This window comes from Delphinapterus leucas, chromosome 6 (genome assembly GCF_059928025.1).
Source record: "Delphinapterus leucas isolate spDelLeu-1000000601 "Yukka" chromosome 6, BTC_Dleu_Yukka2, whole genome shotgun sequence".
Lineage (NCBI taxonomy): Eukaryota > Metazoa > Chordata > Mammalia > Artiodactyla > Monodontidae > Delphinapterus > Delphinapterus leucas.
In genome coordinates, this window is record NC_143134.1 from 71,546,836 (window position 1) to 71,569,580 (window position 22,745).

Sequence of the window (22,745 nt, forward strand, 5' to 3'; positions counted from 1 at the left end):
TTAACCTCTTTAATGAGGTATGAAGCACGTACAAAAAGCTGTACATATTTAACGTATACAACTTGATGAGTTTAGGGATAAGTATACACCCATGAAACTATCATCACGATCTAGGCCATAACCATATCCATCACTTCCAAAAGTTTCCTCCTGTCCTCTTTATTTATAATGATAACTATTATTATTATTTTGTGATAAGAACACTTGACATAAGATCCACTCTCAGCAAATTTTTAAGGAATAAATACAGTATTGTTAACTGTAGGCACTAAGCTGTGAAATAGATGTCTAGGAAGTAAGAATTATTCATCTTTTTTTAAAATAAATTTATTTATTTTTGGCTGCGTTGGGTCTTTGTTGCTGCGTGCGGGCTTTCTGTAGTTGCAGCGAGCGGGGGCTACTCTTCGTTGTAGAGCGCGGGCTTCTCATTTTGGTGGCTTCTCTTGTTGCGGAGCACAAGCTCTAGGCGCATGGGCTTCAGTAGTTGTGGCACGTGGGCTTAGTAGTTGTGGTTCACAGGCTGTAGAGCGCAGGCTCAGTAGTTGTGGCACATGGGCTTAGTTGCTCCGTGGCATGTGCGATCTTGCCGGACCAGCGCTTGAACCCGTGTTCCCTGCATTGGTAAGCGGATTCTTAACCACTATGCCACCAGGGAAGATCAAGAATTATTCATCTTGCATGACTGAAACTTTGTACCCTTTGACTAATACTTTCCTGTTTCCCTCTCTCTCCAGCCCCTGGTTACCACCGATCTACTCTCTGCTTCTAAGAGTTTAACTCTTTTAGATGCTTCATATGAGTGAAATCATGCAGTATTTGTCCCTCTGTGTCTGGCTTATTTCACTTGGAATGATGTCCTCCAGCTTCACCCATGTCGTCTGTCACATATGGCAGGATCTCCTTTCTTCTAAGGCAGCACGGTATTCCATTGTGTGCGTATGCCACAGTATCTTTATCCATTCTTCAAATCCTCCACATCTCGCTGCTGAGTGCTGTTAACCATTGACAGCAGCATCCTCATTTAGAACTGTGGAGAGAAGTGGGAAGAAAGGAAGTAACTCACGACTCCTGCTAGGTTCTTTGCATATCTTATCTCATTTTAATCCTTGCATGTTAGTCAGGGTTCTAAGCTGCCAGCATCAGAAACCAACTCTGCTAATTTAAGAAAAAAAGAAAAAAGAATTTCCGAAAAGGATATAGGATCATCAGAGAGCTAGGCGTGGAGGCTACAAGGAGAAAAATAATTTCCAAAATCATGCTGCAGAATTGATCTCTGGGAGACATCCATGCAGCCAGACGTGGGCACCGCAACCTGCATAGGCTTCACCCGCTGCTACCCTGGAGTGTTGTCCTTAGAACCTTTCTCTGTTGTGCTGCTGGAACCGGGAGGTGGCCATGACCGCACCTGAGTGGATTCTGTGCTGTCCTGCGTCTGCACACTGTCAGCTTCACAGTGCAAGGTGCATCTTATCAGGAGAGCCCCCGGTCATGCCTGTGCTTTAGCTTCAGGGATGCTGGAAAAGAGCAGCAGACACCTGTAACTTCCCAAGTGGGAGGCTGGTGCTGCCCCAGAAGTGGGACATTCTCCAAGCACAGGAAGGGGGTTCAGATGGTGAGAGGCACAGAAGAAAGGTAAACGCCCGCCACACCACACGACAAAAAAATTCAAGATATATTGTTAGCCTGATAGTATAGAAAAGGGACCAGGGCTACATAAATTTAACTAACTTGCTTGAAGGTACACGACTGCTAAGTGGTAGAGCTATATGCGAACTCACATCTGCCGGGACTGCACAGTGATTTGGGGAGCAACATAAAGCCATTCTCTATATGTTTTAGGTTGATAATCAAACTGATATTTTATTTTATCTCTATGATCTTTGGAACGTGTATGGGGGCAGGATGTGATAGTGAAAAATGATCTCTGATACATCTATATATCTCTGCCTGTCTAGTGTGTGTGTGTGTGTGTGTGTGTGTGTGTGTGTGTGTGTGTGTTTCCCTATGGCTTGGACTTTGGAGGCTGTTTTAGTTTCCTAGGGCTGTCATAACAAATTACCACAAACTAGGTAGCTTAGAACAGCAGAATTTTATTCTCTCACAGTTCCAGAGGTCAGAAGTCCAAAACCAGGGTGTCAGCACGCCCATGCTCCCTCTGAAGGCTCCAGGGGAAGATCCTTCCTCGCCTCCTTCTAGCTTCTTGAGGCTGCTGGCAGTCCTTGGTGTTCCTTGACTTGTAGATGCACCACTCCAATCTCTTCTTTGTCACATGGCATTCTCCCCATGTGTCTGTGTCTCTAATGTAAATTTCTCTCTCCTTGTAATGACTCCAGTCACAATGGATTTAGGGCTCACCCTAATCCAGTATGACGTTATCTTAATTTGCTATATCTGTAAAAACCCTATTTCCCAATAAGGTCACATTCACAGGTTCTGGGTAGACATGAATTTTGGAGGACACTATTCGACCTAGTATCGAGGCCAAGGTTCACGTTAGGTCATATATCACAAAAACTCATCCCTGGGATAAATTCTCTATAATACAGGTGAGGAGAAAGAGGTAGAAAATGGATGTTGGTCTTAACTGATCTCTTTGGCCCCTTAAGCTCTAAGGGGGTGTCCACATAGATTTCCTGAATGTGAGTAAAGCAGATGGTGTGTCTGTGCCAGGATTCTCCTGAGCTTGAATAAAATCTGCTCCTGTAAGAGTACTGGAGAAAGATGCCAGAATCAGCAGAGGAAAATGCTTTCATTTGGTATGAAAGCAAAGTGCAGCTTTCAAGGAGAGCCAAGAAGACTGAATAAACAACGATCACAGACTTTCAGGGCATTTGGGAAAGAGGGAGCTAGGGACTTTAATGCAGTAGATGGATTTTCTAGTCAAGATATCTATGCTCCAAGCCTGTCTCTGTACCTTTCAAGATGCTGACATGTGACCTTAATCTCTTTGGGGTTAATTTTAAAATGGGATAAAAACACTTAACACATGGTGGCTATAAGAATTCAGTGAACTGCTATACCAGAATCTCAGCACAGCATCAGAATTCTGCGGACATACTGGGAAATTTGAATCAGAAATCACTGGCACTTAACTGGGCTTATTAGGGTAAACTAGGTTATGCTGCTGTAACAGTCAACCCCCAGACCTCAGTGGTTCAAACCAATAGAGCTTTATATCGTGCTCATTTAATCCATTATAGGTTAGCGAAGGGCTGCATTTTGTCTCATTCTCACTCAAGGACCCAGGCTGAGGAAGCAGCCTCCATGTGAAACATGACTAGTCCCTGTTGCAGAGGGAAGCGGAGCGTGGCAGAGCACACTCCTTGTTCTTATATCTTCCACCTGAAAGGGACCCATGTTCACTTCTGACCACATTACGTGGTCCAAAGCAAGCCATGTGGTCACTCCTAATTCCCAGAGAGCAAGGGATACAATTCTACCATGTGCCCATAAGGAGAACCAGAAATATCTGGTAAGTGGCACTAATGACTATCATACCAGATGCCACTCTTGCAAAATCATTAAAGAAGGGACAGATTGCTAAGGTGAAATTCGCAGTGCCTCAGCTCTGCATGGGAGGGAACTAGGAAAAAAAGAGGTTTGAAACAAATCAATATTTCACTGGTATGGTTTTACTGGCTAACTCACTGTGAACTTCTGCCTGGTGGATTCTCTTCCCACTACAGTTAAGGCATTTCAGAAACATCTTAGGGTTGAATTTCTAAACCTTTCCCATTCCCTCTAAGACAGTGCCATGAAGGAAGGGCCAGTTTGGAGCAATGACTGACTTTGTTAAAGGCTTATATAGAAGACTCTATGCAACAGTAACTTCTGAAGTAGATGTCTTTGTCTTAAAATCTGCTTTCCAGGATAAAAATGTAAGTGGATAAATAGGATAAAGTCAGTAAAAAGGAGTTAAATTGCTGTACTAGAACCTGGTCTTTTCCAGCACTGAACCAGGAATTGGGCATTGATGAACTTAAGAGCTTGTGCCTGTATCTTCTTTTTGCTCGATTTCCTAAATCTGAGGCACTGACACACTCAACTCCAGAGTGATGACTTAGGTTTAGAATTTAGAAGTTCAGAAACCCGGAAAAGACAGAATCACAGAAAAATGTCAGTAAACATGTTGAATTTTGTTTAAGTAGCACCATTTTCTTAGCCTCAGTCCCGTAAATCACAGATCATGCAGCAAAGGCTTACGTGGTAGTATTTTCTTAGGGAGGGCAATCTCAGTGGAGCAGGAGAGAGGCAGAGCAGACGGGGGGAGAGCAGGTGTGAGGGAGGGTGTTACTGAGCTTGCCACAGCTCGATGAGAGACTGATCACTCGGTGTCACTGGACATCATCAGGGAGGTCATATGAAGCCACTCTGTCTTCAAACAGTTCATTGGAGGAGAAAAGGAGAATGACTTCTCCATTGGCTGCCATCTCCCACTGGTGGAGCACGCCCCCGCAGGGTGTTAACTCCCTACTCTTCATGGTGCACGTGCATGCGTGCCAAGTGGGTACTGTTGTGCCTGCCTCATGCCTCAGCTGGGACAAGGGCACTGCGGTAGGAGGCAAGGGACAAAGTGCATGTGGTGTGAGTGAGGTGGGCACTGTTTCATTGTACCCGTGAGCAATGTGAGGGAACAGGAGAAGCCTCCGCAGCAAACTCCTTCAGCTGTAGCAGCAGCAGTGAAACTCAGCTCCATGTTTCAAAGACCAGTACAAGCAATTCCTAGGGCCACTCTGGCCGGCCAGCAAGGCGAGCGTTCCATTCTGGCATGCTACAAAAACTGAAGGTGTTATAAATATCCCCCAAGCCAGGAACCTGGGAGTCAGGCTAGACTTTTTCTTTTCCTTTCCAGTTTCCAAATTCTTTAGCTTCTTTTAATCCAGCATTTTTGCAACTCCTCTTCCCCTTTGTCCCACAGCTGATTCTTCATTCTCATTGTTACTATAGCTTTCCTGGAGGATTGCAAGTGTTTTCCGATTAGTTTCCCTACTTGTCCCAGTTAAGATAGCTTTGGCCTCCAGCAGGAGGAAATCCCTACTTAAATTGGCTAAAATGTTGGAGGTAGTGTGATTCTGAGGTGTTTTAATTCATTTTCTCTGAGCATCACATTTCAATTTAACCACGTCCAAGAAAGAAGAAGCATCTTTCTTACGTCTGTCTTAGAAGGGGGAAAACCTTTCCAGTAGCTCCCAACAGACTTCCCCTCAGGTCTCATTAACATTTTATCACACACGCAAGTGTAGTGATCACTGGCAAGAGAAACGGAACCACTTACGATTGCCCTGGACCAATCAGGATCCCCTCCCTGGGACTGGGGATGGTTAACCACACAGAGGAGGATAAATACTCAATAAAGTGAGGTTCTGATAGGAAGTAAGAAAGGACTGATATTAATTCGGAACCACCAGTGTCTGCACTGCACCCTCTGATCCTGTGCCCTCCAGTCCACGCCACCACTATGATGCTGCTGAAACACAACTAGGAAATAATTCTTCCACTGAAAACTCTTCTGTGATCCTTCTTTGCTTAAGGATTAAGTCCAAGCTCTTAGTGTCGTATACAAGACCATCTACAAGCAAGCATCAGCTTTTGCTCTTGCCATGTTAATTTCTCAACCATGCCCCCCACTTGTACCTCTAACACACGCATCATGCTCCTGAGAAGATTTGCTGCCTCCCAGACATGACTGGCTCTACCATTCTTGGGTGCCTTTGTTTAGACTGCTCTCAGTCTGGAGCTCTTGCCACCCCCTCCATTCAGATGGCACACGTAGACTTACCTCTTGATTTTCACTCCTCGGGTCATCTCAGTGAAGTCTTTCCAGAATCCTTGGTAGAGTAGACTAATCCTCCTTCATAGTTTGACTGGGTCCATTATGTAATACTATCCTTGCCACTGTAACACATCATTATGCTTCTTCCTACTAGGCAGTCACGTTATTTTCATCTTTGCATTCCCAGCATCTAGCAGCATTTGGCACAATGGGTAATAGAAGGCACTTTTGATGTCTGATGAATGATTGAGTGCCTGAGGGTTTAGAGCTGAGTGAGCTAGTCTGAGTCTATTGGCAGCATATGAAGGGGGTTAATCATGGAGAGAGAAGGTAGGAGTGATTAGCATCTTTGTATTTTCTGTAATAATAGAGAAAAATAGTTGGAGAACTGGTGAAAGGGTGGTTAAAAGATTGGTGAAGGGTTTATCCTCTGCCAGAAGACCAGGTGGAATGAAACAAGGGTGCTCATAAGTATTATTTATTCATTATTTAAATACAGGCAACCCTTTTGTTGAAAGCAAGTTTCACTGCACAGAGATGCAGAGTTCTGTCTTATGGGGAGCTATCACAGCAGAATTCTTCTGCCGTAGAGAAAGTTCTAATTATCTGAACAAGATTTAAGCCTAAGCTGCCAAGGCCATCAAGGGATGTCTTCTGCAACTCTTGAAGTGATTTGGAATTTTCCTTCTTTGACAAACCCTAGAGGAAGAGATGTGATGGACTGCAAAAGGCTGTGTAGTTCTCTCATTCTGTTTCTGCTTGGAAGCTGTTCAGTCACCCTGTTGGTCAACAATTTGGATGTTGGAATAGTTGGGCGCAGTCTGTGGGGTAGGGAGCCCACGGCAGGTAACTATGATGATAAAGTACATGACAATGGAAGAGCATGGGGTACTTGTAACTTGGGGTGATTCAGTGGAGATATCTACAGATATAATAAAATAATGGCTGGAAGAAGCAGCAATGGCTGTGGAAGTGCCAAGTGGGTAGGACACAATTTCGGAGTATAAGGCATACAGAAATGACAGTTGGGGTATTGCAATTCAGAGCAGCCGTTGATATGCTCAAGCAAATAAAGAAAGAATGAATAAATAATAAATGGCATAACTGGAAGAATTGAGTGTGGGATAATCAGGACCTCAGTATTGGAAGACAGTTATAAAACTGTAGGGTGAAAAGAAGGCTAAATAGGACAAACATTACTGTAGCCTGAACAACACAGAAAATAGAATTGAAAATGAAGGGAGTATCTAAGAGCATAGGGTTTCAACTAGGTACGTTTGTTTTTATCTCATCTCTGCCATTTATTTTATTTTATTTTATTTTATTTTATTTTTTGCGGTACGCGGGCCTCTCACTGTTGTGGCCTCTCCCGCTGCGGAGCACAGGCTCCAGACGCGCAGGCTTAGCAGCCATGGCTCACCGGCCCAGCCGCTCCGTGGCATGTGGGATCTTCCCGGGCTGGGGCACGAGCCCGCATCCCCTGAATCGGCAGGTGGACTCTCAACCACTGTGCCACCAGGGAAGCCCTCTGCCATTTATTAAGTGTATGACTTCAACTCCATCTGATTCTCAGTCTCTTTATGTGCAACATGGAGAAAATAATGGTACCCACATTAGATAGTTGTCATCATGAGTAAATAAGGTAAAAGTACTAAGCAAGCATAGTACATAATAAGTATAAAAATAATGGTACATATTTATTTTTACTTTATTAGTCAAGGGTAGTTTTGTTTCATGTTTTCTTAAGGACCTGGATGTTCTTTGTTAATTTTAACCTAGTGAATCCAAATAAATAGCTTTGAATCCTCTTGGGGCTTGTTAGACCTGTTCAGACATTTTTGCAGGATTTCTTTGCCTAGGAAGCCATAAGAGCATGTAATTAAAATCATCTGTACAGGCAAAATGACCTTATATTTTTAATACTTCAAAAATTTTATTTACAAATAAATTCACAGAACTTTTGGCCACTGTTACATGGATCAATTGTTGACTTTTCCCCATTAGTCCTGACAAGAATTTCATACCATTTTCTGGTGCTGCCCCATATAAGCCCCAAATTAGCCATTTTTATAGTTAGTGCCTGTGTATCCAGGGGAAGCTGAGGATGAATTCTCTCTCTAGAGGAACATTGTATACCAGAGCTAACTGGATTGTAATGTAATGACAATATGACAATGTCCAAAGAAAGTCATCCTTTGAAGGATGCTTAAGAGCACAAGATTGAAGAGGATACGTTACGCTGGTAGAAGGTACTTTCTTAGGGAGGTAACAGATTCGCGCTGTATCTTTTGGATCATGAATCTGTTCCCTATCTGTGGTAGTGAGACACATTTTTATTATTCAGTTTGTTTAACAAAGATTTAGTGAGTGTTTTTACTGTGTGTCAGACCCCATGCTATATCAGGGATTCAGTAGTGACCAAGAAGCAGATAGAGGTCTCTCCGTTAATGAAGGGGAGGGAGCAGAAATTAATCAAATAATCCCTCTTTGAATGAAAAATTATAACTGTGATGAATGTTATGAAGGAAGGGTTTGAGTAAGTGATGATAAGAAAGCGTAGAGCTGGGGCTTCCCTGGTGGCGCAGTGGTTGAGAGTGTGCCTGCCGATGCAGGGGACACGGGTTCGTGCCCCAGTCCGGGAAGATCCCACACGCCGCAGAGCGGCTGGGCCCGTGAGCCATGGCCGCTGAGCCTGCGCGTCCAGAGCCTGTGCTCCACAACGGGAGAGGCCCGCGTACTGCCAAAAAAAAAAAAAAAAAAAAAAAGAAAGCGTAGAGCTGGAGGACTTTACTTAGCCTGGGAGGGGAGCAAAGGCTAAGGAAGTCTTCCCTGAGGGAGAGCTGTTTGAGATCTGAAGGATGAGTTGAGGTATCAGCCAGGGTTCCTGCAGGAGAGGCAAGGCACACCCGACAAGGTGTTTTAGAAGAGTTAAATAACAGGACCATTTACAATGACGTGGGCAGAGTACAGGGAACCAACACGGTACAGTGAAGCGCCCTGGCACTACCAAGAGTTGGGGACCTGTTATCACCCCTTGACCTAAAGGGGGAGGGGGAAGGGGAGGTTACTGGAAACCTGAGAGAATAGTCATAGCTCTAAGAGATGGAAGCCCAGCAAGGGCTGTGGCCTTTGGTAGAGGGGACACAGCCAGTCCATGGAGACCTGGGCGGGAGGAAGCCAGGAGAATAAGTCTTCTGACAGCACTGTCCTCACTCCCTCTGACCTCCTGTTGTCTTTTCTCTTGGGCGATCCCAGCCAGAGGCCAATAGCGTGGAGCCATCGGAAGTGTTTAGAGTGTGGTGTGGTCAGATTTACATCTCTTCACAGTCCACCCTTTCCTCCCATCTTTTGCTGCACAGAAGGATGGCCATGGTGCTACAGACAGCCGAGCACTGGGTACTCATTCAGCTCTGCCCTTTACCAGTAGCGTTACCTTGGGCTGGAAACAGTCTCTCCAAGCCTGTTTCCTTCTCAGTATAACGGGGACCTAACTATGTACTCTCCATCCCAGCGGGGCATGAGGATCAAATAGGTAGTGTCTGGGGAACGTCCTTTGGAGACTGGAAACTGCTTTACACATGGAAGAGGATTTTATTACTCTCTTTTTGCCTCTGTCTGAGGTGAGATACTTTTCCCTAGGATAAGAAAGTATAACTTAATGTCTGCCAAGGTCCTCAAACATACCCAGTTCTGTGATGGCCTACCAATGGTAGAATAAAACATGGGCTCAATATAATCTTCTGTGAGGACAAGAAAAGGTGATTAGAGGCAGCTCCAAGGCTTCCTGAGGTGCCAAATAAGACGGTGTAACATAATTATGTCCTGTCTTCTCCTAACCTGGGAAACCCCAGCTGGAAAGGGCTGAAAGAGTGTGTTTCCATTAGAGCCTAAATACTTGCTTGGACTTGTTTGTTTTTCACCAGAGAATGAATTCTCAGCCTTCCTCAGCTTTGTTTCCAACGTTTCATGGCTTACATAGACAGGGCAAAATGTCCCTCCCTCTCTTCTCCCTCTCCTACAGGCCCCAGACTGAAAATTCACTTGTTAACTTTTTAAATATACACACAAGCGGGAAACAGATGGCATTATCTGGGTAATGCTAGCAAAAGATCAGATTCTTTTTCAAGGGCTATGCTCTGTTTTGAAATAGCCAAATGAATAAGGTTGTTTTGCCTTGAAATTCGTTATTGAAATAAGGTATTTGGACAACAGTTCATAATTTTTCGGCTCTTCTCTAGGTAGGGTCTGGGCCTGTCAATGCATCTTCCTACCAAAAGGCCTAATTTGGCAAAAAGCTGAACCTTATCAGCCTCCCTCCCATCTCTGAATTTTTCTCTCTCTCCCTGTTCTCTCTGTCTGCTGTCTCTCTCCCAGTGGTAAAATGTTTCTTTGGTTTTTAGTCTGCAGGGTCAAGAGAAGTGAAAAACACTGCTCTAAGATGTGCTTCATGACACCCTAATAAAAGAGACAAAGTGTTCCCTTCACACATTTCTAGGACGACTGTCACCAGAGCAAGCAGGTGCAATTTCTATTGTATCTTAATTTTGTATCCATATTTTGAACTGAGCATAGTATCTAAGGTATTATATTTTAAAATTTATTTATTTATTCATTTATTTTTGGCTGCATTGGGTCTTCGTTGCTCTGCACGGGCTTTCTCCAGTTGCAGCGAGCGGGGACTTCTCATTGCGGGGGCTTCTCTTGTTGTGGAGCACAGGCTCTAGGCGTGTGGGCTTCAGTAGTTGTGGCACGCGGGCTCAGCAGTTGTGGCTCGCTAGCTCTAGAGCACAGGCTCAATAGTTGTGGCACACGGGCTCAGCCGCTCTGCGGAATGTGGGATCCTCCCGGACCAGGGCTCGAACTCATGTCCCCTGCATTGGCAGGCGGCTTCTTAACCACTGCGCCACTAGGGAAGTCCTATTATATTTTTCATTGAAGAACGCTCTGGAAAGGTTCTTCTGGATATGGTGCATCTTTTTAGGGGGCCATGGATTGCACTCTCCAACCTACAGCCTCCTCTCTCTAGACAGCTGTCATGGGTGTTCTCGCAATAAACCCAGGACCATGTGAAGATGAAGTATTTCCTAGGGAGGATGAGGAGAAGTGAATGGTGGTATTTCTAAAAGTATAGACAGCCTGACAGCAAATTCCAGAGACTGGGTGACATTTTAAATTAGTAATGCTCCTAATTATCCAAACCCGAGGAGACCATATGGAATACAGCCACAGCTCTAGGATTAATATGAGTGAGCACCGTGAACCCGTCACTAACAGCATGTTCTCTTAGAATAATGGCACCGTATCTGTGCCAGCACAGTGTGGTACTGCAGTTAAAACACAGATACGCACATGCACAACCTCTGATATTTCCTATTTTTTGGAAAAATTTTCCTACTATCAAAGTAAAAAAAAAAAAACTATTATAAATTTTCCTGAAAAAAGTAATACTTTGTTTCCTTGTCATTCATTGCCTATTGGTATTGCTGGGTTAAAATATCAGATTTATAAAAGTGAAATTAAATAATCAACATGTGATTTTATAGAACATGAGCTTGGAAGGCAGAAGTGCCCAGATTCAACTCCTGGCTCCCCTACTTACTGCTAGGTGAACTTGGGCTCATTCAGTGTCTCTGATTTTCAGTTTGTCATCTCACAAGTGGCCATCATAATGCTATCTATTCGTACATTTGTTGTGAGGATTTAGAGCCAAGTGAAATGCCTTGCTCAAAGCTAGTGCTAAAAGATGCTAAGAATAAAAGTCACTGATGAGACAGAAATACAGGAGCCTGAGATTTCAGTGATCAGACTGAGCTTCAGACCTCAGCTTCAGCTGTGCCTGGGGCCAGGGCCCCAATCCATACTGTCCTTCTCTTCCTCGCAGCATGCAGGTCCAAATGTTGGCTGGTCCCTTTGTGCCAGTGAATGGTGGTCTTTCTGATTGAAGTCCTAGGTCTGAACACAGAGAATAGAAGTTTCTGTAAATTCTATGTGTCCACTGTCTTAATACCCTCCTACCCTCCATATAAACCTCCCCAACTTTTTGGAGGGGGCCTAAAAAAAAGAAGCACATATCTCACTTTTGGATTTTTAAAGACTGTCTTCAATTTTTCCTGAATATATATACACACACATATACATATAATATGCATATACATATGTATATATGTATATAATGCTAAACATTATTTGAGACAGTTTTCATTTTGTTCATGCTGACAGGGTAGGGTAAGCAAATTCATTCATGACCCACTACTTTTCTTGGCCCTAAACATCCTAAAAGTAAACCATGTTACAAAGAAACTGTAGTAATAATAACAATCATTTGAAAAACACCAATTATACACTAAGCACTTTGTATACACTTCATACTAATCCCCACAGTAAACCTTAAAAGGTGGGTATTATTAACCCCATTTAACATAGGAGAAAAAGAAGTCTCACAGAGATTCATAACTTGGCCAAGGTAAGACCACTTGTAAAAATCAAAGCTAGTACTTTGATCACAATGCCCAAACTTGGCATGGTGCCAACAGCTAAGCTCCAGTTTGTGTTTTCACCCCTTTTTTGTATTTTCCTTTCCTTCCAGGTTGTTCTAGATGTTGGCTGTGGATCAGGAATACTGTCATTTTTTGCTGTACAGGCCGGAGCTCGGAGAGTCTATGCAGTTGAGGCCAGTTCAGTAGCACAATATGCTGAGGTAAGTGGTTGTATTTTTACAGCAATTACTAACTAGGCCTTCAGTAAACTTCAGGGGACTAAGTGATGGACCTTTCACGTAGGTCATTTTAGAAGACTTTTTGTTTTACCAGTCTGATTTTTTTTTCTTGTTGGGATGTTACTCCTGAAAGAGCCCACCTTCACTGTAGTGATTGATATGAAAACAATTATTTTAAAAATTTCTTCACGATACTAAAATTATAACAGAACTTTCTTGGGCCTGGGGGAGATGAATGCTGTCTTATCTTTAATGACCTACTGAGGTGAGGAGTCAGGCATCCCTGGAGCTAGGTTTATTTTTTTTCTTAAATGCTGTACTGACAATAACTGCACCACTCACTTTATTCTCTTTATTTATTTATTCTTGGCGCCTGGACAGGGACTTGAACCCTGGGCCCTCATGCACCACTCACTTTAAAGTTCAATTTTGGTTTAAGGGACTGTTGCTACCTGATTGTAGTTGGACCATGGGCAGATGTCTGTGCTTCTTTTCCAGATTTCAGGTTTTGATTAGAGGACAGGGAGATGCTTTGTTTTAAATATGGTACTCCATTATCCTCATAAAATGTGTACAAATATTGGAGAATAAGTCAAGGGTCAAGTAATAATAGCTTTCAGTAATATTTGGATGTAATAACAACCCAGTCAAGCTGCAGAGCTGGATGTGTGTGTGCACGCGCACGCACAGGGTAATGTGCTTGTCATCCACACCTGGAGGAGGCCTGCATTTAAATGAGGGATAGAATGGCAGATAGAGAGGGAAGCCTGGCTGCTGCTTCTGAGGAGCATCCTGAAACTTTCCTCCGACCTGGGACAAGTGCTAGCTCTGAGTGATGGTTGGGTTTGGATTGAATGACCCAGAAGGGGCCAGAGACCAGTAGACAGTATGGCATGTTCGGAAGGAAAGACTGCCAGGGCCTGATGCCTGGCATGTTCTTACACTCTCTTCTTCCAACAAGTCTTGGATAAAATATTTTTGGTCATTTGCTTACGTACCAATTCTTAAGAGTCATTTTTATTAACTATTAGGTGCACACAAAAGAATATTTGTAAAATGTGTACATTTTAATATTTGAAAAATGTGTACATTTGTAAAATGTGTCAAGAATAACAATACAATGAATGTGTGTCCACTACGTCTTTTTTTTTTGGCCATGCCACGTGGCTTGCAGGATCTTAGTTCCCTCACCAGGGATCAAACCCATGTCCCCTGCAGTGGAAATGTTGAGTCTTAACCACTGGACAGCCAGGGAAGTCCCAACTATGTCTTTTAAGAGATAGGCCATTAGCATTTCCATTAAAGGTTCATATGTCTTGTCTTGATCACGTCTCTTTTCTGCCCTAAATAGAGGTAACCACTATCTTGAAATTTTGTTAATCACGTTCTCACTGTTCTTTATAGTTTTACCGCATATGTTTCTGTCCCTAAAAACATATCCTTTATGAACTTTCCATAAATGGAATCGTAATGTATGTATCCTATAATTTGCTTTTTTCACCCAGCATGATGCTCCTGAGGGTCATTTTGTTGATGCATACAGCCATTGTTTATTCCTCTTCAGTGCTGGATAGTGTTCTATTATATGAAACGCTCAGTGCACTGAGCTGTTGACGGACTTTGGATGGCTTCCATTATAAAAGTATTTTTATGAATATTCTTATACACACTCCCCACTGCATCTATGCTGGAGTTTCTCAGTATATACCCAAGAGTAGAATTGTTGGGTAATAGGGCATGTATACCTTCACCTCTGTTCTGTGATGTCAAATTGTTTTCCAAAGTGGTGGTTCCAATTTTTACTCCCTGCAGCAGTTAACGAGAGTGCCATTGTTCTCCAACTTTGTCAACACTTGATATTGTCAGGCTTTGGAATTCTTGCCAATCTGGTGTTTATTACATAATTGTGGTTTTAATTTGTATTTTCTACTCACTAATGACTTTGAGTATCTTTGCACAGTGTTTGGCCATTTGTACTTTCTCTTCTGTGAAATACCTGTTCCAATTTTTTTGACAGTTTTTCTTTTGAATTGTTATACTAACTCTAATTCATTTGTAGAAATGATTTCTGTATTCTCGATATTAATTCTATTCAGTTATACATGTGAAAAATGTCTTCACCCAGTTTTGTACCTCACTTTTTCTCTTTATGGAGTTCTAAATAAGATTTAAATGTGGAATTCTAAATAAGAAAAGAGGAAGGGCTTCCCTGGTGGCACAGTTGTTGAGAGTCCGCCTGCCGATGCAGGGGATACGGGTTCGTGCTCCGGTCCGGGAGGATCCCACATGCCGCGGAGCGGCTGGGCCCGTGAGCCATGGCCGCTGAGCCTGTGCGTCCGGAGCCTGTGCTCCGCAGCGGGAGAGGCCACAACAGTGAGAGGCCCGCGTACTGCAAAAAAAAAAAAAAAAAAAAAAAAAAAAAAAAAAAGAAAAGCATGCATTCAGGGCCAGGGATGGTAAGAATCTTCTCAAAGCATGGCTTTAAGGACAGCCTGGTCCCTCCTGATGGAAACCATGGCTTCCGCCGCGCTCCTGGCTGTTGCCATGGGTGTCATGAGATGTCCCCCCGTGGGCCAGGCCTTTCACCCTTGCAGAGGATGATCTGCACCAGCTCTTGGTTTCTGCTGCTTCTGCTGACACTCGTCTGTACAATTTGTGGGTGGCAAAGGAGAGTGTAAGCAGCACACAAAAGATTTTCACTCCAAGAATCGGCCTCAGTAGCCTCTCGGCACACAGTACATGGTGCTACTTTCCACCTTTTCATTATTTGGTAATTGAACCAGCAGACATTTAATTCTTTTCTCTGGAGTCTTCATTAAATTGCTCAGAAAATATAAAATTGTAACAAGAAAGAAAAATGTATAAATTTAACTACCATTTCCTGTCCGTGGATTCTTCTCATGAAAGGCTTCTGGGCTTTAAGTAAACAACGTTTTCAGCTTGCATAGAATTCAGTTTCAGTCGCATTCAGTGGCTCAAACTGATTTTGTAAGGGCTGACCTCAGATGACGAGATGATGCAAATGACTCCTTGTCTGCAGGGCATGCACATTTAGTCATTTTTTGCAGGATGGTCATGAACCTGCCCAGGTACAGCCATATGCTTTCACCCTGGGCCACATCTGACATTTCTGGGTTAGTAACAAGAGATCATTCTTGTCCAAGGAACAGGGCAGAACTAAAGATCTCCCGTGGGTTCCCAACCCATGAGCCTGCCCACCTCTAAAGGGCAGCTATCTCTTGCTCTTTTTTTCTTTTCTTATTATGAAGCATAAAGCTGCAGCCCTCAGATCATACAGACCAAATGGGGAAAAAAGGCATTAATCCAATTTATACATATATATATAATATATATATATTTTATATATATATATATATATATATATAGTCGAGGAGAGGCTGTTTCTTAACTTAAAATTGTGCACGAATGCATGTCATGTGTCTCCATATAGATGATAAATTCCTTGAAGGGCCAGGAGATTAAAAGACTATGAGGGTAAGCAATCATGAATAGGTTTATGTGTTGTAGTCAATTTAAACTTACAGCAAAGCTCTCTGGCTCTTAGATTTAACAATGTTCTTAATTATTGGACCACTTAACAATTAGACTTTACTAGCACACAGTTCCTATATATGCTTCATTAGGAAGACTTCTAAGGAGTCAGACCAAGTATTTCTACGTCATGGGTGGTGGAAGTAAAGGCAGGTGGAATTGGAGCTATTGTGACGCTGCCTTTCTAGACCCGCTGGATTCATAATCTAGGGCTGCTCTGTCCAATATGGTAGCCACTAGACGTGTGGCTCTTTACATGTAAATATAAACTAATTTTTAAAATATCTTTATTGTAATATAATTGCTTTACAATGTTGTGTTACTTTCTGCTGTATAACAAAGTGAATCAGCTATATGTATACACATATTCCCATATCTCCTCCCTCTTGCGTCTCCCTCCCACCCTCCCTATCCCACCCCTCTAGGTGGGCACAAAGCACCGGCTCATCTCCCTGTGCTATGTGGCTGCTTCCCACTAGCTATCTGTTTTACATTTTGTAGTGTATATATGTCCATGCCACTCTCTCACTTCGTCCAAATTAAATTTCCTAGTCGCACGAGCTGCCTTTCAAGTGCTCAGTAGCCACAAGTAGCTAGTGGCTGTCATATTGAACAGTGGAAATACAGAATATGTCCCTCATCAAAGGAAGTTCTAGTGGGTAGCACTGATGAAGAGGACACAGGTGGCCATACATCACTTTTCTGGCATGTGATGGCCAGGCTGGTGGCTGTGTTCCCTGCCAGGTATTGGCAGCCATGGCCAGGTCAGACTGGTTTGATGTTAGGTGAGGCAGCCCTCCCCAATCCCTCTTGCTCTGGGCATTGTTTATCTTTCCCTTATTTATGTGTAAGATCTGGCATAGAACAGGTTCCCTAGGAAACAGACTCTAATGCACAGATTTGCATGCAGGAAGTTTATTGCAGAAGGCTCTCAGGAACCTGACCTATGAAGGAAATAAGATAGAATTGGGTAGAAGGGTTAAGCTGAAAGGTAGTTGGAATAAAGGGCTCAGGCAATCCCACAGGGAATTCTTGAGCTGGGGAAACCCATCAGAGTTGAACCACCTGAGGCAAGGGCCTTTATATTTCACATTTTTAAATATACACTTCCTCAGGAAGGAGTGTAACTTTGGGTAAGGTGGCTGTCTTGGGCCGAGGGAAGTTCGTAGACCACAATTCAGCTGAGAGGCTTCATCTGCCAACGTTTTCAGCAGCTGGGAGAATGATGCCTTGGTCCTGAAGGATCTTTATGGTACGCCACAGCAAGTACTACAAAATCAAGATGCAGAATCCTAGCTTTGATCTATAGACAGGAAGCTGATGGAGAATAAAGATATAATAGTAAATCAAGGAAGAGGGTTGAATTGGTGGAGCAAATGGGATGACACTAAAAGCACAGGCAAGGCCACAGGGTAAATTTGTTATGTGTGCTTTAGGGGTGGGCAACAGTTTTCTAGAAACTCAGTCCATCATCTGATCTGATGTGCTTTGTACTATTCTAAGGTCTGTGAGGACACAAAGTACATATAAGATGTGATTTCTCCCCTCAAGTAGTTTGTCATCCAATTGGATTTCACACAAGTGAGATTCTTACCATAGGACAGTGAATGCCAAGTGCATCTGAATGGCAGAGACGAGAAATATCACCGCAAGGAACAATTCCCATCAGCTGGGCTGGTTACGGAACCATCAGAGAAGAGTTGCAATTTGACTTGAATCCTTAAGGATGAAGAGAAATGAAACGCTCCTCTTCTCCTTTTTCACCTCTTACAGCCAACAATGAGATTTTTAAAAAACTCTTGGATTTTTATGGGATTCCTCACGTTAAATATGTTGATAATCTCTTCACAAATGCTTTGAAGGCCATTTGTTGAAAAGGTACTTCTAATTTTTAATCTTGAACACTAGAAAGACTGTATACTTCGAAGTTTTCTAATGTGAGTTTATCCTTTGAGCTAGTATTTTTCTCTAATTTCTTTAGTGTCTCCAATAGCTAACTTCTCCATTGTCACTCTCCCACAGACACCAAAAGCCTGAGTCACAAAATTCCATCCAGCCCATCAACACTTCTTTGTTTTTGAACTGACAATAAAGTTAAAAGGTGGCAATAGCTAATCTGTTAAGGAAATAATAATACACATTTTGCATAGTTGAAGTTTTAGAATTTAGGTTGCATTTCCACATCTATAAACTCATAGTTCTTCAGGAAGAGTTTTTGAGGTGCTTGGAGCAGATAATATCATCTCCACGTTACAGATGAGGAAGAACCTTGGAGAAGTTAGGTCATGAGGATGGGACATGGCTCATGAGACCCAGTCCTTCAGTGCCACCTCCTTCTTCAGCATCCAGGTAAGCAGTGACTAGTGGTGTCTTTGGAGGTGAAGAGATGAATGTGTTTGTCTAGAAGCTGGAGCACTTACCCCTGTAGATAGTTCATACAGGAGCCAGGAGGAAAAACATATTTTTCTTCTGAAGAAATCTATTGTGGGGACTTCCCTGGTGGCGCAGTGGTTAAGAATCCACCTGCCAGTGCAGCGGACACGGGTTCGATTCTTGGTCCGGGAAGATCCCACATGCCGCAGAGCAACTAAGCCCGTGTGTCACAACTACTGAGCCTGTGCTCTAGAGCCCATGAGGCACAACTACTGAGCCTGCGTGCCACAACTACGAAGCCTGCGCTCCTAGAGCCCGTGCTCTGCAACAAGAGAAGCCACTGCAATAAGAAGCCCATGCACTGCAACGAAGAGTAACCCCGGCTCACCGCAACTAGAGAAAGCCTGCACGCAGCAACGAAGACCCATCACAGCCAAAAATAAATTAAAAAAAAAAAATGAAATCTATTGTGAAGCACTTAAACAGGCAGATAGGTCTGCCATGTAAGAAGGAAACCTTCCTCCATTGGCAAAATCAGCTAGAAACACACTTAACAGAGGAGCAGTTTAAAGTAGTCCACGTGGAATGCCACCCCATTTGCCACAAAACCCCACCTAGGAAATAACCCTTCTTGTAGCTGGATTGGTGATGGATGAGGCAAGAAGGCAACTTGGGAGAGAATATTGATGCCTCTTCACCTCACGCAGTACTCTCTTTCCAGTAGGGGAGGCACTAAACACCTTTGCCAGGATTAGAATTGATGATGCAGGTTCTGGAATCACACAGTGTGGGGTTTTATCCTTGATCCATGGCCTAATGGCCATGTGACCTTGACAAGTGTATTAGTTTCCTAATTGCTGCTGTAACAAATTAACACAAACTCAGTGGCTTAAAACAGTACATATTTATTACCTTACAGTTCTGGAAGTCAGAAAACTGAAATGGGTTTTATGGGGTAAAATCAAGGTGTTACACAACTGTGTCCTTTCTGGGGGTTCTAAGGGAGAATCCATTCTCTGCCTTTTCCAGCCTTTTAGAGGCTGCCCACATTACTTGGCTGGTGGCTGCATCACTCTTACTTCTGAATCATCACTTCTTCTGTGACTCTGACCCTTCTGCTTCTGTCATATAAAGATCCTTGCAATTATATTGGCCCGCTAGGATAATCCACGATAATCTCTCCATCTCAAGACCCTTAATTTAGTCACATTTACAAAGTCCTTTTGCCATGTAAAGTAACATGTTCCCAAGTGTTCAGGGAGTAGGATATAGACACTTCTGAAAGGCCATTCTGCCTACCATCCCAAATTACCTGATCTTTCTCTACTTCATTTTCTTCAGCTATAAAATTATAGGTAGTAATAGTCCCTTGTGAAGATATTATGAGAATTGAATGAGAAAATCAATATAAGCATTAGTACAGTGCCTGACATGCTCTAGCTATTGTTATCACCGTCATGGTTATTAGCAGTATCATTATGGTGTCTCATTTCATCCATGTCTCTGTACAAATCAACTGAACAGATATCATAGAAGAGGAGTGCCAGGCACAGTGGGAAGCATGGGGCCAGGCAGAGCACGTTTTTCAAGAGTGTGTGTTTAAATTGCATTTTGAAATTTCCTTATTAGTCCTTTTTACTTTTTTAATGTTTCAATAAACTATTGATGAATACTGTAATGTAATTTTATTTAATGTAATTTTATTTAATTTTCATGTGTCAAGTTATATCATTCTTCTCTTTATTTTTCCTAATCTTTTAAAAATCTAAAAACCATTCTTAGCTTGCAGGCCATGCAAAAAGAAGTCGTGGGCCAGATTGGCCTGTGGGTAGTAGTGGTGACGCCTGGTCTAACATAACCCTAATTCATTAAAAAAAATTTTGTTTTAGTTGATTACCTAGTGCGTATCAGGTCTTACGCTAGCCACTGTAATGGCTAACAAGATAGACATGGTTCCTGTCCTCATGGAGCTCATGACATAATAACCACACATATATAATTAGAAACTGTCAGTACTGGTTGAGAACCACTGGAGTTTTGTAACATCAGGGATGAAACAGCCCCTAAAATGTATTTCCCACAGTGTTTTTGAAGGATGCATCAAGGAGACCCTTCAGGGGCTGAATTAGAGAGAGAAAGGAGCTTGAACAGCAGCAGTGAGAGCCTACCTGCCCCAAGCCTCCTAAAGTGAGAGCAACACCCTCTTTTTACAATGATGGGTAAACGTTATTACATCTAATTTAGTAAATAGCCAGAAAGACTAAAATCTTAATAACAGATGTATTCTGCACTCCATTGAGACTTGGTTAAAAACAACTTGACTTTTTTTTTTTCCTTTCACTTTTTAAAAAGTTTGCTTTCATTTTTAACCTCAATTTTCTTTTTTTTTCCAGTTTTATTGAGAAATAGTTGACATACATCACTGTATAAGAATAAGGTGTACAACATGATGGTTTGATTTACATATATTGTGAAATGATTACCACAAGAGGTTAGTTAACATTCATCATCTAATATAGATACAATAAAAAGAAAAGGAAGATTTCTCCTTGTGATGAGAACTCTAACAATTTACTCTCAACAACTTTCCTATATATCATACCACGGTATTAATTGTAGTCATCATGTTGTATATTACATCCTTAGTACTTATTTATCTTATAACTGGAAGTTTGACCTTTTGACCACCTTCTTCCAATTCCTCCACCAGCCCCCCACCTCTAGTAACCACAAATCTGATCTCTTTTTCTATGAGTTTGGTGGGGTTGTTCTTGTTGTTTGGGTTTTTTTTTTAGATTCTACATATAAGTGAGATCATATGGTATTTGTCTTTCTCTGTCTGAGGCATAATGCCTTCAAGGTCCATCCTTGTTGTCACAAACGGTAGGATTTCCTCATTTCTTATGGCTGAATAATATTGCATTATTTATAGATAGATAGGTAGATAGATAGATCACAACTTCGTTATATAGTCATCCATTGATGGTCACTTAGCTTGTTTCGTTTTTTGGCTATTGTAGATAATGCTTCAGTGAACGTGGAAATGCAGATATCTTTTTTTTTTTTTTTTTTTCCTGTGGTACGCGGGCCTCTCACTGTTGTGGCCTCTCCCTTTGTGGAGCACAGGCTCTGGACGCGCAGGCTCAGCGGCCATGGCTCACGGGCCCAGCCTCTCCGCGGCATGTGGGATCTTCCCGGACCGGGGCACGAACCCGTGTCCCCTGCATCGGCAGGCGGACTCTCAACCACTGCGCCACCAGGGAAGCCCCAGATATCTTTTTGAGACAGTGGTTTTGTTTCCTTTAACACCTCCCCCCCTTTTTTGCTTGATTGAAGCATACTTGATATTTTTAAATTGCACACACACTTGAAGTGTATATACATCTTGAAGAATTTGATGTATGCATGATCCATGATACCATCACTAGAACCAAGTTACTAAACATATCCATCACCTGCAAAAACTTCCTTGTGTTCTTCTGTTTTTGTTTTTTTTTGATAACACTTTACATGAGATCTGTCCTCTGAACATATTTTAAAGTACACAGTGCTGCCTTGTTAAGTATAGGTGCTGTGTTGTACAGGTCTCTAGAGCTTACTTATCTTGTATGACAGAAACTTGTATACCCATTGGAAAACAATTCTCCATTTCTCCCTCCCCTAGCAACGCTGTTCTGTTTTCTGCTTCAATGAGTTGGACTGTTTTACATACTTCATGTAAGGGGAGGCATACAGTGTTCTTCCTTCTGTGATTGACTTACTTCACTTAGCATTATGTCCTCTAGGTTCATTTATGTTGTAGCAAATGGCAGGATTGCCTTCTTGTTTAAGGCTGGCTACTATTCCATTGTATGCATATACCACATTTTCTACTGTGAATAACACAGCAGTGAATACAAGTGCAGATATATCTTCAAGGTCCTGACTTCACTTCTTGTGGATATACACTCAGCATTGAAATTCATAGATCCTACGGTAGTTCTATTTTTAATTTTCTGTGGGAACTCCAGTTTTCCATAGTGGCTGCACCATTTTATATTCCCACCAACAATGTATAAGGAGGGTTCCAATTTTTCCACATCCTCACCAACTTATTTTTTTGCTATTACTTGTGAAAAGCCATCCTATTTAAGGTGATGTCCCATGGTGATTTTGACCTGCATTTCCCTGATGGTTAGGAGAGCAATACCCCTTTTATCTGTTTTACTTACTGGGTTTCTGGATCAACTTTTATCTAAAGAAGGGTCTGGAGGCTAAAAGAAAACCTTCTGAAGCTGATGTCCGATTCCTTCAAATTCCAGAGGGGGCCTATATAAGTAAGGGCTTTGTCCA

General features: G+C 42.4%; 1 protein-coding gene across 4 annotated transcripts in view; it reads left to right on the forward strand.

Moving 5' to 3' along the window:
• The window catches only part of LOC111174638 (histone-arginine methyltransferase CARM1-like), a 286,474-nt gene that overhangs the window by 171,161 nt on the left and 92,568 nt on the right, over positions 1 to 22,745 (forward strand). For all 4 annotated transcript variants that reach the window (XM_089913251.1, XM_022573594.2, XM_089913253.1 and 1 more), the window contains exon 5: positions 12,360 to 12,470. In XM_089913251.1, coding sequence (XP_089769377.1) covers positions 12,360 to 12,470 — 111 coding nt within the window. The remainder of the gene's footprint in view (positions 1 to 12,359; positions 12,471 to 22,745) is intronic.